General features: G+C 37.3%; 1 protein-coding gene across 5 annotated transcripts in view; it reads left to right on the forward strand.

Moving 5' to 3' along the window:
- Positions 1-414: 414 nt before the first annotated feature.
- The window catches only part of PPHLN1 (periphilin 1), a 64,543-nt gene continuing 49,001 nt past the window's right edge, over positions 415-15,956 (forward strand). The window contains exons 1-5 of one of the 5 annotated variants that reach the window (XM_017733143.1): positions 415-1,022; positions 3,985-4,032; positions 5,124-5,215; positions 8,429-8,608; positions 9,056-9,111. In XM_017733143.1, coding sequence (XP_017588632.1) covers position 4,032; positions 5,124-5,215; positions 8,429-8,608; positions 9,056-9,111 — 329 coding nt within the window. In that variant the 5' untranslated portion in view covers positions 415-1,022; positions 3,985-4,031. The remainder of the gene's footprint in view (positions 1,023-3,984; positions 4,033-5,123; positions 5,216-8,428; positions 8,609-9,055; positions 9,112-15,956) is intronic. The other 4 variants (XM_017733142.1, XM_017733141.1, XM_008632767.2 and 1 more) reach the window with 4 other exon arrangements.

The following is a 15,956-nucleotide window of genomic DNA, read 5'->3' on the forward strand; positions in this document are numbered from 1 at the left end:
GTGGGGGTCGCGGGGCGTCGGGCCTGGGAAGCGGCACCCTCGAGGATTGGCCCGGGGCGGGCGCGTCCCTCCGTGCGCCGGGGGGAGCTCTGTGGAGCCGGACTGCCCGCGGGTTGGGGTGCATTGAGGTGGCGGGACAGGAGCGGTGGGAAGGAAGGCCTCCAGGCGGCTGTTGGGGCAGCACCCGGGATGGCTTATAAGCCTTATCATTTAATCCTCTTTAAAACCCATGCGTGACAGAAGATTGATTCTCAGTTTAATTTGTGTATTTGTTTTGAAGGGAAGGATCGTCCTGCTTGTACATACATCTGAGAGTGATTTAAAACAATTCGTAATGAATGTTTGGAGGCTATATAAATCCCACTGTAAACACTTTCATTGGCGTGTGTGGTGGGTATGTTGGTGCAGGATCAGTATCCTTATTGTTTCTAGGGGAATAAATAAGACATGAGTGTGTCACTCAGCTCATTTCCTAATAAGTACTAGAATAAATCTTTCAGGATAAATTTGTGCGATTAGTTTAACAATAAGGTATGCTGTAATATTTTAAGTCCTTATTAGTATTTAACCATCTCAAGTCTACTGTTCATGGTTCTTTATTCTCACTCATACACCTCAGGTAGGCTCTTTGCCATCCATTAGTGTTTTCAAGGATAGTCTATAAGTTTCTTGTCTGGAGTATCTGTGACTTCAAGGGAACAAAGTTAGAAATACACAAAAAGATGTGGAAACCCACACAACTTGTGAGGAGAGTGTGATACAGTGATTTGCTGTGGGTGAAGTGCTATGCATTGGTTGGTACTTTGAAGAGTAGTTTTTGAGAGTGTTGTGGTTTTGACCTGTTAAGGCAGCAGTATAGAGAGCTGCCCTGTTTTGTTGTCAAAGTGTTTGTGCTGCAGGATGGAAAGCCATGGGAGCAATGGTGATCCATGCAGTTGCTTGCAGTGACATTGCTGGTGTAGCAGCCACATCACAGCCCGGTAGAATATGCTTTTCATGGCATTGGTACTGATGATGGCCAGGTGGGTAACTGCAGGTGGTCAGGCAAAGATAAGTGCTAATACAGCAGTCATTCTATTAATATAACCCCCAAAGCATTGCTTCCATTTCTCTTGTTCTAGTGGCGTATTAGAATGATGTAGTAAGGAAGTGGAACTGGTGGGATTGTAAATCCTCATTGGAGTGCCGCTGCTGTTAATAATTTTATTCAATTTACACATGCTTGAGTTATTTTTTCTTTTGAGGTAGGAGTTAATTTGACTTCTTGGTCAGTGATTTTTTTAAATAATTTTTTTGGTTGGTTTTTTTCCCCTTATTTTAAGTCAAAATTATTGTGAATGGGTTGAGAAAGATTGGAAGAAAGCCTCTTCCCTCTGGTTATTAGGTTTCTAGGTGAATATCCCTAGACCTGTTGCAGTCATACTTCTAATTGCTTTTGCAAATCTTATAGCCTAATATTTGCTATTAGGCAGAGACAGGTTGTCTTTAAATCTTTGTTTTTTTCTTAGTGCCTCTCTCACATTATTTTATTTCCTGATGTGTTGGATTTTCCCCTCTGCTCTTACACTTCTGCTTTTTCGTTTTACCAGTAGGACTATGTCTAGTCAGTGTGTTCCCAGTTTTATCTGTCTTGCCTCCTGTCTAGGTAAGAGGTACTGGGATGTCTTTGAAGCATTATCAAATACAGAGTCTAATTGTTGGAAGATAAAACAATGTTTCCTGTCTATGTCCTCACAGCAGGATCACTGCAGGTGTTATAGTGATATTGCTAATAAGTTACATCTCTCCTAGAGCTTACCTGTACAAAAGCGTTTGAGCTTTTTTGGAGAGCTTTCCAAAGTAGAGAAGAGACAGAATTGGCTCACATTTGTCAGTCTCTGCTGTTTGTCAATGTAATACTATAAAACTAGATATATCCCAGTGGCATGGGAGGCACTTCAGCTGCCTGTCTCTGCATTTGCTGCACAGCATTATTTTTGTGCTTTTTTCACATACAGCAAGATGTAGCCATCTGGTTTAGGGAGCCATATGTTTTGAAAACAAAAATGTAGATTCTGCAGAAAGATGATAGCACATGCTAGGAAATTATGAATCCTTGAGCAGTAGATACTTCTAGCCTTGATGAAAATTGATGTTTCAAGTAAGTATAAGCAGGCAAGAATTGTGTACAAAATGTTTCAAAATACTGGAGTGCTTTTGCAAATGCATCAGGAATTTTTAACACATATTTAGAAAGCAAAAGAGAATAAAAAATTAATGATTGTTTGTTAGATAAAGAAAGCCCAGTGATGAAAAAATCTGAAGAGACCTGTGTAGTCTGCTTGATGACAAAACCTGTATTAGCATAGAGCACAACATAGTGCTAATTGGAGTAAAGCCATTCTTGTACTTGTGATGGTTGATTCTGCCCGATTAACTGCCTTAATTTCATTCCTCTAAATGTAAATGAGATTTTTCTTCCACCTGCATAGTTGCTTGTTGTCTGGTATATATTTTTTGTCAGTCTGTTGACTTCTGTGATAGTGTATCTCTACCTTTTTTCTAGCTTGTGTTTTTTTTGTCAAAATACTGGTGTTAATTCTTGCTCATTTCAGTGAGGTCCAACAGTGATTAAAAAAAGGAAGTGTTTATATCAGCCTTGCTGCCTGAAAATATAATGGGGTGTGTATGTAAGTGTTAGAGCCTGCTGGCAGTCATGTGTGTTGGGATGTTGGAGGTGGTTTGACTGACAAAGCAGCATGAGGTGTAAGTTTGCACTCGGCTTCAGTAGCAGTTTTCTGAGATGTGTTGCTTTTCGAACATTGTGTTCAGTTAACAGTTTCAATAACTCCTGCAGGCAAAAGGACAGGGTCACTACTGTATTTGTCAAAATGGAAAAAAAAGAAAAGCAGCCCACGTGGAAACCTTATCTGAGTTCAGCTTCTGGTATTTGCTATTGGTCTAAACAACTGAGGGTTGCCATCAAGTACTTAAATATCTGTGCGTGTGAGAGGTGGGTGGGCTGTGGATGAGCAGGGGAGGGAGTGGGTGCTGTGGGCGGTTCAGGCTGTGGGCAAGTATGGACAGAAGGAATGGTTCCCCCTGGGGCAAGCGCTGGGCATGAGGGACCAGCAGTGAAGTGTTTTAAGGCAGAGCACGTGATGCCTTTTCAGTGTAAAGATTTTGTCTTTCCGTAGCTAATTCTGTCCCTCCCAGTACATAAAAACGCAGAAATGTTCTAGTGCTGTTCTGGGCACAAAGACTGTGGGGACAGTCCTGAGCATCCTCCTGGTAAAGTGGGAAGGAGGGCATGGGGTTGGCCTAAGAACTGTTCATGTGCATATAGCCCTGATGTGCGTTTTTTAGGCTTTAGCGAAAGTCAGCGTAGTACAGAATAAAGAAAAGTTGAGGCGGTTGCTGTGAAAATGCCACGAAGGTGTTTCTGGTGATGCACCTGACCATCCAATGGCAGCAATATGAGCAGTGATTTCAGAATTAGTAAGTCTTACATGGAGCTTGCTGGAGAGGGCAGGGACAGTGGATCCTTTTGCTTTTGTCCTTAACTAGGATAAGCTGGTTGGTTTAGTCAGCTTTTGATTTATAACCTGTAGCTACATCAGACTAGTTCTGTGTCTTGGTTATAGAGCAAACTTAAGGTCAAGTCTGTTATAAAATGGGACCATATTTCGATAAGATACTCTGGTTTGTTTAAACCAATGCTAGGGTCAAAATCTTTGAACATAGATACATCACGTAGTTGAGGAAAGAGCTTTTTTTTCAGGATTTACTGTCTTTTACCAAAAGAAAAGCCTTTGTTAAATCAAGCTTTTCATTAACCTCTCATCACATGCAACTGAATCTTATTTTTTTTACAAAGACAGTTCACAGGGTACAGGCAGTTAAAACATTTAAATTTTACCTGTCTGGTTTACTTGTCAGAAAAAAATATGCTTACGATGAATATATATGCATTTTTTGCTAACCTCAGTTTCTGTTTTTTTGTAGGTAAGTGAATGGATCTTCAGAAGCAGAGTTGCTAAAACTGAGAGAAAAGTAAGTATGGAAGTGTTTGTTATTTTTTGCAAAAGTGTGTATTGGACTTAGTGCTACCTCTGTTTACAGTTAATAAACGTTTTTGTCATGTTGATTCTTAGCACCTGTATTAATCAATATTTTTATATAGCCTCGTAAGTCTATTTCCAGTAAAGTGTTTTTACTTTGTGCAAATAGGTTATTTATTTCTCCTTCTGAATATGGCTTGCTGTTACTTTTCCTTATTGACTGTTTTTAACAGGTAGAGCTACTATTGTGAAAGGAAGGTTTGAAAAATATAATTCTAGCAATTGCATATCTGCTTTCAATGTTGTATAGTAGATAATTTGTCACCTTTATAATTAACAGAAAGGTTTGAAGTCAAGTCTGTTGTCTGGCATAGCGTGACTAGAATCTCTCAGGGTGATGGTTTGTTTCCATTTGTTTTTAATGACTAATTTTGATTTTGAAAGTCACCTTCCTCTGGAAAGAGGTATTTTTTTGTTCTGCTGGCTCCCAGTTTAAAACAGGAAGTATCTGCATGTGAAGAGTGTGTTCTATTCATGTAACCAACATATGGGGCTTTGTATTAAGAAATGATGTGTGGCGTTTTGATCTCTTTCCAGATGGTTGAGTTGATGAAATAATTCAAAGTTATTATATTTTATTAAAAAGTAGAAATTATTTAGTCTAATAAATAGGTGCTGAATTTTTTTTTTTAAAGTTCCAGTATTTTTAGCAGAGCAGTATCAGAATTGCTGTAGGTTATGTGTGTATGCGTTTATAGGTACATCTAGTATTTGCATTATGCATTATTTCAATAGAGCTGTTTATAGCATCTCTAAGTCCTGTCATTTTACTGACTGTACTGAACTAATTTCTGGTTGTTCAGTTTTCTTGCCCATACTGTGAGTTGTTTTTGCTCGAAGTACATTAATTACTTTCCATAACTAGAAAGACTTATTTTAGAGGGCTAACAATAAAAAGTACAGGGCTTCTGCATAATACATTATATTGGGAGAAGTCTGTGAACCTTTATTTTTCTGCTCACTATCCTTTTGTCTATTCATAATGAGTCTGGTTTTCACTTATTGTATTTTTATTGTCTTTAGTGGCATATCGAAGAGATGAAATGTGGTCTGAAGGGCGATATGACTATGAAAGAGTTCCAAGAGAACGTCTCCCACCCAGGATTCATGGTGATGTAAGTATGTAGTAAGCACTGTATCTGTAGCATAATAACACTATACTATACCTTTATACAATGACTTGTACCATAAGGGCTGGATTTATCTACCTGTGTAAGTTCCTAGGATACCCCAAATTCTTTTATTTTCCCATTCTTTGAAGCCAACAATCTAGCACATAAATCTGCACAGAAATAACAGGATGCCTGCAGAATTAAATCTTGGTTTCTTTTTTTTTAATTTTCAAATCTGTTGAAACAGTTTTAGAATATTTGTATTTTGATAAACTGATTTTTTGGTGTAATTCTTTTTGTTATTAAATGCAGGATTTTTAATGACTTCTGGAGAACAAAAGGCCATACTATGTTATATTTTTTCACAATCTTTTCTTTTTATGTTACTATTTCTTTTATGTAATTTGAGGTGGTAAAGGAACGTCTTTCGTAATTGTTCTTGTCACCAACACAGTTTTTTGTTATGATGGTTAAAGTATAGGAGGAGATATGTATAACAAGTGTTGAAAGTACATCTTTGCTAAAGTTGTGCTTTGGAGCCCTGTAAGGGAAACACTTTACAAGAGGAGTGTCAACAGAAATCTGCTCTGTAGATATGGAGTGTTCTGTGGTATGTTATGTATGTGTGTTACACTTGTAAAAGCAAATGCAGAAGCTGTGCTTGCTGTGCTATAGAGTAACTTTAGAATGCTTTTAGGAAATCTCTGTCCCACAGAGTTGGATAACTTTTTTTTCTCCCTTGTCTGAAGTCTCTAGCAAAGAAATGAAACAGGTTGTAGCTTTTTCTTTGAAGGTATTACAGAAATAGAATTTTAAGAATACTTTTTGATATTTCTATTTACATCCTGTGCCATGTGCTTTTGGCAAAATAAAATTTCAGGTACCGGTGCCTCTTATCTCACTTTCCTTTTACTTATTGTAAAAGTTGAAATAATAGCATAGCTGATTTAGCATATCTTCTGGGTTCCCTCTGTTGCATTTTCAGCTTGTCTCTTTGGAAGCTCACCAATGTTGGTAAGTTACCAATGTAACTTGGTAACTCGTTACAGAGGCTCCTCTATTGAGGAGTTTATTAGTGTTTGGCTGCTCTGTGATGTTTTTAACTCTTTTTACAGGCAGCAACATTTCTGCATTTTCAGCGAGTAGTAAATCAGATTGATTTTCACAGGGCGTTTATCTACTTCCTTCTCCAAAATACTTAATCAAGATAGGACAAGAGGAAAGGCAGAATGTATTTTCACATTTTTTTTTTTTAAGTAGTTTGACTGACTGACACATTGCCAATTTAATTTAACCATCGCATCAGTGACATTTCTAAATTCTTTCAGGCTGCCCCGGGAACAATGTGTGAATAGGCATTATGAAAATTTACTTTACAGTCTAAAAGATACACTCCTTTTGATGCAAGAGTTAACTACATAGTTCAGTGCTAGCTTTGTATTACATGTGTTTGGAACTGGGGTTGAAGGGAGTAGCAGAATACACTCATGACAATTATTACTATCCATCTGTACCAAAACAACACCCCCAGTAGCTGGGAAAACCAAGATAGGGTATCTCTCTGCCATACTGGCAGATGGATATGGAGTTCCTTCTCATACAGCTCTGCAGATTCAAGATAGTTGGAAGGTACTTTCTGTCCTTGTAAGCCTGTGCCATTGTATTTGTGTCCACATGTAGAAGTCTGACTTAATTTTGACTAGACAAGTGAAATGGAATTCATTTGTTCAGTCTATTAATATGCTTAGTGTTTGCCGATAGGTATGTTGGAAATGAGATGTGCCAATGATACAGAATGACATATTTTTTGTCTGAAGAGAGCAAGAGATGTGTCCTCATCTAAACTGGGTGCTAATTGTATGCCAAGTATAGACTGTAGTAGAAACATATGCTTTCAGATACTGATAAAGAACACAACTGGATACACATTAAGCTTTCATGTAACTGTTCTATGTGTCAGGATAGTTGTGTGCTGGGGTCTTCTGGGTGAGGTTAAAGCATGGAACAGTTTTATTTAAGCCTCACAGCACATCTTTGTAGGACACCAAACTAAGAAAAAAAAAATTAGATGTGGAGGATGTTCAGTGAGGTAAGAGTAGATCAAGCGATGTGACTGTCTGTGTACTCTCCACTTTGCACCAGTATGGCTGGAGGCTGGCTTTGGATTGCCCTCTAGTCAGTTTGTTGGGTGGTCTCTGAAATCAGAACTAACTTTTTTTTTTTTCCTTGCATGGCAATATTTAGCAGTTTGTGAATGTAATGTGTTTTTCTGCAAAAACTCTCTGTGCATTAGATTGTGACTTCTTACTGTTAAAAAAATAGCTTGAGTGTCTTCCCCCCCCACCAAATTGCACATGCTAGCTCAAGTCTCTGCATTTGTAACTTTTATGTGAGGCCCATTAAAAATGTTTTGCTAAAGGAAGAAGATTTAAAATACAAAATCTTCAATTAATGTTTTCATTTGCTTTTTATTTGCAGTTGACTTACATAAAACTTAATTCTAGAAAATTGGATTTGTGTCTTTTGCTGCTGTGCAATTTGTACTTAATAAACAAAGAATTTCTTTAATTGGCAAATGGTGTATGATATGTTATTTGGAGGAAATAAATTAATTTTGTGTTCTAGCAAAAAGCTGCCTGAAACTTGCACTGAAAGAAAAACCAAGTGTGTTAAAATTCTGTCACGTCAATCCTCAGATCAGCTACTGCCTTGTAGTCAGTGTGTGCTTATCTATTCAGATTATGAAGCAAGGTCTGTCTTAACTACAGTCTCTGCAGTGTGGAGGATGTTAAGGACATAAGGAAAATAGTTAGCATTTTCAAACGGGCTCTTTGTTTTATAGGCATTGCGAGTGTAACTTTCTTTGTTGCATTCTAAAGATAATGTAAAAGTCTGAGAAGTACACATAGCTAACCGATGCTCAGAAAGTAGCTGATGCTACTGCTATACACTTTCAAAAGAAAATTAAACAATGTTGAAAGTTTTTCCTCTGTAATTAAACTTGTAATGCCTGAGGATTGAATATGAGTGGTGTCCAATTAGATTTAATAAGTTATTCCACTGTCAGACTGGCATGATTTTTAATGTTTGCTGTTTCCCTGTGCAATTTCTTCTTTTAAGTCCCATATTTAGCAATAACTTGGTTTTACTTTTGTTTATTCATTACGGATATTCAGCTGTTAAAAGCAATATGATTTTGTTTGTTTTGTGGTTTAGAGTGATTACCATAGAATAGTAAACATTGTGCCCAAGAAGCCACCACTGCTCGAGAGGCCGGGGGACGGGAATTACAGTCGCTATGACGATTATGGTCACGCTGAGTACAGAGACTATGACGAGGGTCGCAGCTTTGCCCATGACCGAAGAAGTGGCCCTCCTCACCGAGGTGTACGTAAGGTGATTCTTCTCATGTGTTTATGATGTTTATTTTCCCATTAATGCTTGAATACCAGGTGATTAAAATACTGGAAAGGTCATCATTGTTGCCCCCTGCAACCTAGCTCTTTGAAATTCTGTAATTTCAAGGTGTTGATGGTAATTTATATTTCAAAGAGGAAATTCTTCTTCAAGTCAGAGCATATATATGGTTTGGAAACTTTTGTAGTTTTTGTGTTTTGTATGGCATTGCAAATTTGCTCTCTTCAGTATTGACAGAGGAAGAAAATAAAAGTAATGGGATACAGTGAATAAATTGAGAAGATACTTGCTGTGGGGGTTAATTTCTTTTTAGCTCATTAAAGGCTTTGGTTTTGCAGTAATTGAGTACCGTTTGGCAACAAAATACACCTGACATCTGATGTAGAGATACACGTCACACAGTTGTTTTGCATGTGTGTTTTGCAGGATGAATCAGGATACAGATGGGCAAGGGATGATCATCCTACAAGACCTGAATACAGGTATTTTTTGATGCTAGTAGTGCCATGCATAGGCTGTAAATATTTAGGGCATTTTACTTTGTTATCAAAACAGTTGGTAGAGCAGGCCAGTGAAATAACAGGGAAAGGACATCTGTTGAAGTAAAAGACAATAGTGGAAAAATGTTTTTTAGTTGTATTGTTTGAAATAGAAATTAAAGAAATTATATGACGTGAAAGTCTCTATTTTAGTATTTGTTTAGTAAAGGAAAGGAGGCATAATGATAACATCTTTAGGATGGTAACCTGGAAGTGTAAGTAATTTAATGGATCTCTGATCAGTCACAATTCTTACATGATTTCAGAGAATTCTTTGGTCTATTATTTGATTCTGTGGCTGCAGTACGTTGGGGCCACAATATAACAAAGTCTGTGCCATTTTAAAGGTTGGTGGAATAGATAATGGGATTGTGAAGTTCACCACAGCCTTGTTCTGAGCTCCCTGTTTTCTTAGCTGAACTGAAGAGTATGTATTTCCATCATATATTATGTTAATTTCTGTGAATCCCTCTTAGTCTGTGCCTCAGGTTCCCATTTATGAAATCTAAGGACTACTAGTAAATCATAGGGCTGTAATATACATATGCCTGCAATGATGTTTTATATGGGATTATTTGAGTTAGCAAATAAAGTGCACAGGATAGTGTTACACTCAAAATTTATGGACAAGGATGAAAGTCACCTTAAATATTTAGACAAGAATTGATTGTTAGTATAGCTGAAGTATTAGCAGTCTGATTTAAGAATGTCATCTGATGGCTGTGCTTATATATGCCCCATCCTGTGTTTCCACTTCCCGAGATACCTATTATACCAGGCCTGTATTTGTAGATACTGCGTTGTGGTGTTAGTCGTTATATCATAGAATAACTCCTTATTAGTGCTATGTGTTTCAAACTATGGTTGTACCATACCAAGATCAACAAAAGTAAACCAAGTTAGCTATAGACACCTGGTCAGTTAGAAAAATAGCTGTTAAACCAGCAGCAAGTTAAAAAAAAAGACTGCAAGCAGGTCAGGAAAAGCTCAGACAGAGCAAGCCTGACAAGCTTGCTCAAAGTCTTGGTCTTGTGGTGTTGCAAACTCAATATGAAGCTCTGTTAGTAGCAATATCCATATGGGGCCACAGAGTTGCAGTAGATACCTATTCCATTGCATGGGATGATTTAGACCTGACATAGATGGGTTATTCTATAACACCACCATAAAAGAAATCCTTCATATATCGTAAGGGTCTGTGTGCAATAGACTTCTTTCAGAATTGCATTCTTGGGGCTAGAAGCAATAATAAAGGGTTTTAAAAAGGAGTGTTTGATAAAAACTTGGGTAAAAATTCTTTCATCTTCTCAATTTAGAAGAATCAGAGTTGTTTAAAGCTGAGGAAAAAACCAAAAAGGCTGAGAAGAGTGAGTTAGTGTCAGGCAGTTTATTGTACACAGAACAAGAGTGGCACCCAGTGGTCAAAAATATGGTCTTAAATGCATCCTGATTTCTTCCTTTCGAAATGTAAGGTTAAAATGTCAACTCACTTTGTTGAAGGCTTTATAAGTGTGTTGTATGGTATAAGATAGTCCCATCTGAGTCTTTATCATGTACTTCAGACTAACTGTTACACAACTGCAATAATGCTATGGAAGAACTTCATAAAGATCTATGGTTCAAATACATTTGCAATTGAATGAAACCCTACTGATTTATTATATAAATACAGTAAATCTTGAAAGCAAAGTCTTGTGATCATACTGCTAAACGTTTGTCGTGTTCCTTAATCCTTAATTACGATTTTTTGCATATTGCCCACTATTGAGCAATGTAGTGGATCTCAAGGAGGAAATCAAAGTACATTTCTTGGTATATGTTGTCTCCTGTGGTGAAAATGCTAATTACTTTCTATTTCAAAGACATTTGCTTCACAAAACATGATATTAAAAAGTTATTTTATGTAAAAATGCCTTCGCTTTGGATATGCTTAGAATTATTTTAGGTAAGTTCTTTGGAGTATATATAATTTTTTTTTTTGAAGAAATAGGAGGACGTTTAAGATTATTTTACGAGAATGATTTTTTAAAAAAATTGCATGGAACATGGGTAAAGTGTAGTTAGAAGTTAGACAGTCAGGAGACTTGTATGGTTGACATTACTTGAGATTCTCCCAAAGTAAAATGCTGCTTATCTGCAATATCAAGTGTCTTTAAATGAGTCCTGTGTGCAGTTTTGGGCACCACAATATGAGAAAAATATTAATCTATTAGAAAGTGTCCAAAGGAGGGCAACATAGATGGTGTAGAGGCTTGAGTAGAAGCATTATGAGGAGCAGCTGAGGTCAGTTGGTCTGTTGAGCCTGGACGAGACTGAGGGGAGACCTCATTGCAGTTACAACTTCCTCTTGAGGGGAAGAGGAGGAGCAGGCACTGATCTCTGCTCTCTGGTGCCCAGCGACAGGCCCCGAGGGAATGGCCTGAAGCTGTGTCAGGGGGGGGTTAGGTTGGGTATTAAGAAAAGGGTCTTCCCCCAGAGGGTGGTTGGGCACTGGCACAGGCTCTCCAGGGAAGTGGTCACAGCACCAGTCTGACAAAGTTCAAGAAGTGTTTGGACAATGCTCTCAGGCACATGGTGTGACTCTTGGGGATGGTCCTGTGCAGGGCCAGGAGCTGGACTTCAGCGATCCTTGTTGGGTCCCTTCCAACTCCTCGTGTTCTATGATTCTGTAATCTCTTAAACTTTGCTGTTGAAGAAACCAGCAGTTAGGGATTTTTTGTATTTTTTTTCCTGTGGTTTCTTTGGTGGTATTTTGTTGGGGTTTTTTTAAGCTTCTCGCCTTTTTCTTAACAATAGGACATGCTTGCTTACTTAGCATTTGTAGAGCTGTGGCTTCATCTGTGATGTGTCTACTGACTAGCAGCAGTTCTCCATGAGTGACAAGAGGATTCCTGAGGTTCTACCACTTAGCTTACTGTCTTTTTTTTTCTTGCCTTCCTCCTTATAGGGTTATGCTCCAGTTTCCAAGTGGCTGTCATTTATGGTAGACATTATCATGTCTAGCGCTGAGTGGAACATTACTATTCCTTCTGCTATTTTCTGGACCACATGCCCTGTTTTATACAATGTTTAGGGAACAGCTGTTATCCTGACCATGACTTTATGGCAATGATACATGTTTTATATGTAAAAAATAAAGTAATTCAGAGGATGTGCAGGGCATAGATTTCAAAACGAGTTCCTAGCTCTTTCTCTCCTTTTGTTACCTAAGGAATTCTGAGCTCTAGGAACTGATGTGAATTTTGTTTTAGCTTGATTTGAAGTGCCTCTTGGTTCAAGTGTAGTTGACATATATGAAGAATTGTACATCATAGTTTGGAGAAAATTTTCTGCGCACATTAAGGCAATTTTAATGTCTTGATTGCTGATGCTATGAGGATTGTGAGACTTAGCAATTGAAAGGAGTAGAGATCAATTAAGATGTGACTTTGTACATTTATCTTGTACTGATGTTGATTGCTTCTGGAGTTATGTTAGTGCTTGTCTTCAGCAATATATTAAGCTCATTTATGCAAAGCATTCATGCATATCAGATTTTTTAAAAAGTTGCAGGGAACTATGCTATTATATGTAGAAGGATTCTAGTTTTGCAGTACTTCTCTGTGGGCCTCATAGCAATGGATTTTGCATCCAAGTTCATTTTTATAAGGTCAGATGAACTTTTCAGCGTGAAATGCTTTAGAAGTTTGTTAGCTGCTGTTCACTTTAGTCATGCCCAATTTTAATCCTTTTGAGTGCACAGAGCATTACTTCATTCTTTTTTTTCACCAACCAAACTGAGTTTGCAAGATGGGAAATATATGAAACTTGGCAACTTAAGATGGGTAAGACTCATCTTCAAAGAGAATTACAAAATGACGCACTTGTAAATCCCAGCTACACATGCATTAAATTTGATCCTTTGAATTATCTGAGGCCCAGATTTTTGTAAAATAAGGATTGCCATATTTGTAGAATAAATAAGAAGTAGACTCCTGAGAAGTGGCTTACATAGGACATTTTTAATATCTCCTTTTCAGCTGTATATATGAATGATTTTTCCTTTGTTAAGAAAGAAACATATTGCTACTACGTGTGTTGTTTTGTTTATTGGTTGGGTTTTTCTCCCATGTTCTAAGTGAAGTAGGAAATAGTCTTCGTAGTCCAGTCTTTAATACTAATACATTTATACATAAAAAACCAGATCAACTTATTTCCTGGAGTGCGTAGGAAATATTTTGCAATAAATGGAAATACTGAAGTAATTTTGGTGCTAGGAATGAGAGAAGACTGTCTGGTAGAATATGGAAACTTAATGGTAAACAATTTGTGATCTGTGAACAACTGAGGTCCATCAGGCAGTTCTGTGTTTTGTTTTGAAAGTATTTAAAATCAATGGCTTATTGTCTTTCCTCTGAAAAATTTTATGTGGTTTTCTGAATATTAAACTTGCAATTACCACTTTAGGGTGGTAAAACATAATATACCTTGGTTTTTGTAGATGCGTACACCTTCACAGTGAGAATGTTTACTGAAGGCCATAGAGAAAACTGGTTGCAAGTGGGGGGTGGAAGCCCCGCAATTGTGGCTTTTTGATCTCTGCTTGAACTACCCTTCCATTTAGTGATTAACCCCTTGTAAGTGCACAGAGTGATGACAGGGTGTTGTAGAGGTGTGTTCTGAAGGTTGTACATTGAGAAGAAAATTCTTCTTTGGTAAGAATGGTTATTTTAAATGGAAATGTTTGATGAGAGAGTCTCCAGATGGAAGTGAAAGGTCAGTGACTCTTCTCTCAATAAAGCAGCATTTCATATTGAGAGTTCAGATGTGTCATAGGCCAAGGCAGTTACCTGTACATTGTCACCTTTGAATTACAGGGGGTAGGTTGTTTCTTGGGGTTTTTTTCTCCTCCCTGTATGTATTCTTTGATTAACGAAATAGTGAACCTGTTTAAATATTATGCTGTTTTAAAGCAGTGTATTATATTGTGGGAGGCCTTTAGGCTTTGGATTTAAACTTTCCTGTAGTGTAAACTGATCTATGTCTTGCTTATAGAAGATAAACTTAGCCAAAGGGATTTATGAGAGGGTGCTATAAATGTACATAAGTCTGCTGTTTTGTTGCAATATTTGACAGCTCTTAAGGGACACCATACAAGAACCTCATTCTTTATTAGAAAAAACATGTGTGGAGGGAAAAAAATATGGCAGTCACCCAAAGAAAATGGTCTTGCTTTTGACAGAGATTGATAAGCAGCGTTGTAATCATACTCATTAGCACATGCCTTTTTCTTTTAATAAATAAATAAAATCTCTGCCTGAACATTGAACCTCTCAGGTATTCACATGGCTGAGTAGAGTAGCTTGTTTATTCATATACAAAATTGCAGTTTCCATATAATAGAGCATTGTGGTAGATTCGTTATACCTGTCTACAACTCCAGGCAAGGACTTGTCTGTTGAAATCTGTTGCTCAGAAAACCCATTGTGTTAAGCTGCTAGCTAAATTAGTTTATCTTGGCTTATGATATTTTGGAGGGTGGAGGGGGAAAATTAGAACCTTTTGGAACAAGATAATAGGTAATATACAACTTAAAAGTTGTTTCTGGTTTACACTAAATATTTAATGACTTCACATTCAGTTCATGTCTTATGCAGCAGTCTTACTGATTCAGTAATTTCTACATTTTCTTTAAGAACTGTTTTCTGCTCCACTGGCTCTAGCTCTTTTGTGTTTGGGACAACCAATTTGTTTGCAAACTGAGATTTGTATTTCATAATTTGAGTGTCATTACTCAGAGTTAAATATGTCTGATTGTATGCCAGCACTTTGGGTTCTGTAGGTCTATAAGTTTTTATTTTGAATGGATTTTAAGAGCTCAAATCTTCTCATGCAGATACCATGTAGCATTTTAAAAATGCCCTGTACTGAAGACTGAGTGAGGAACTGTCCACTGTTGCAGGTCAATTGAAAGTATAAAGGTTTCAGTTCGGACAAGTCTGGTTTTATTGCTGTGATGAATCTTTTTTCTATTTAACTTAGAACCCAGAGACTATCTATGTGAACACTGCCTGTTTTCTTACTAGGAATTTTGTGTCAAACTGAGTTTCTGCTGCATATGGCTCTGTGTCCATATATGTAGAATTATGCTAGAAACTTCATTCAAAGCGAGACTGCTGTCATTCCACTTCTGAAATGTTTGCACTTGAGAATGGGGAGAAAAGGAGAGATTAGTAGACAGGGTTTCAACTGCAGTATTTTTTTGCCCCCATCCTATAATGTAAAACTATGGGGAGGAGGTAGAAATTCCTCTTATTTTCAGCTGGGTTTTTTTTTACATGTTTTAGCTAATTGTGTGGCTAAATTGGAAGGTGAATGTTGCTTTCACTGGCAGCTGGTTTTAGTTGCTGAGAGATTAATATTTTAAATATTTTTCTTTGCATAACAATTGACTGTTACATTTATTGAAGGCTGTTTTATTTTCTTTGCAAAATTTATCCATCCAATTCTAAAAAACAAGTTTGCTTTCAGAAATTGCTTACTGATAGTTTTGTTCCTTTTAGAAGATCTTGTAGAATTCTAACTGGTTATGCAGTTTCCATCTCAGGATGAGAGAAAAGAGTTTAAACTATCAAATTAGCAGAACTTCCCACGACCTGATTCTTTTTTTCTGCTGAGCTTGTAAATAAACAGCCTCATACAATAGAGCTGGCCTGTTATATGAAATGTGGAATGGTTCTAAATCCTGGCTTTAACTTCTCTAAAAGCCCTAAGAGAAAATTGGGTGAGCTTGTTTTTGAAAAGCATAA

This window comes from Corvus brachyrhynchos, unplaced genomic scaffold, assembly GCF_000691975.1.
Source record: "Corvus brachyrhynchos isolate BGI_N302 unplaced genomic scaffold, ASM69197v1 scaffold32, whole genome shotgun sequence".
Taxonomy (NCBI): domain Eukaryota; kingdom Metazoa; phylum Chordata; class Aves; order Passeriformes; family Corvidae; genus Corvus; species Corvus brachyrhynchos.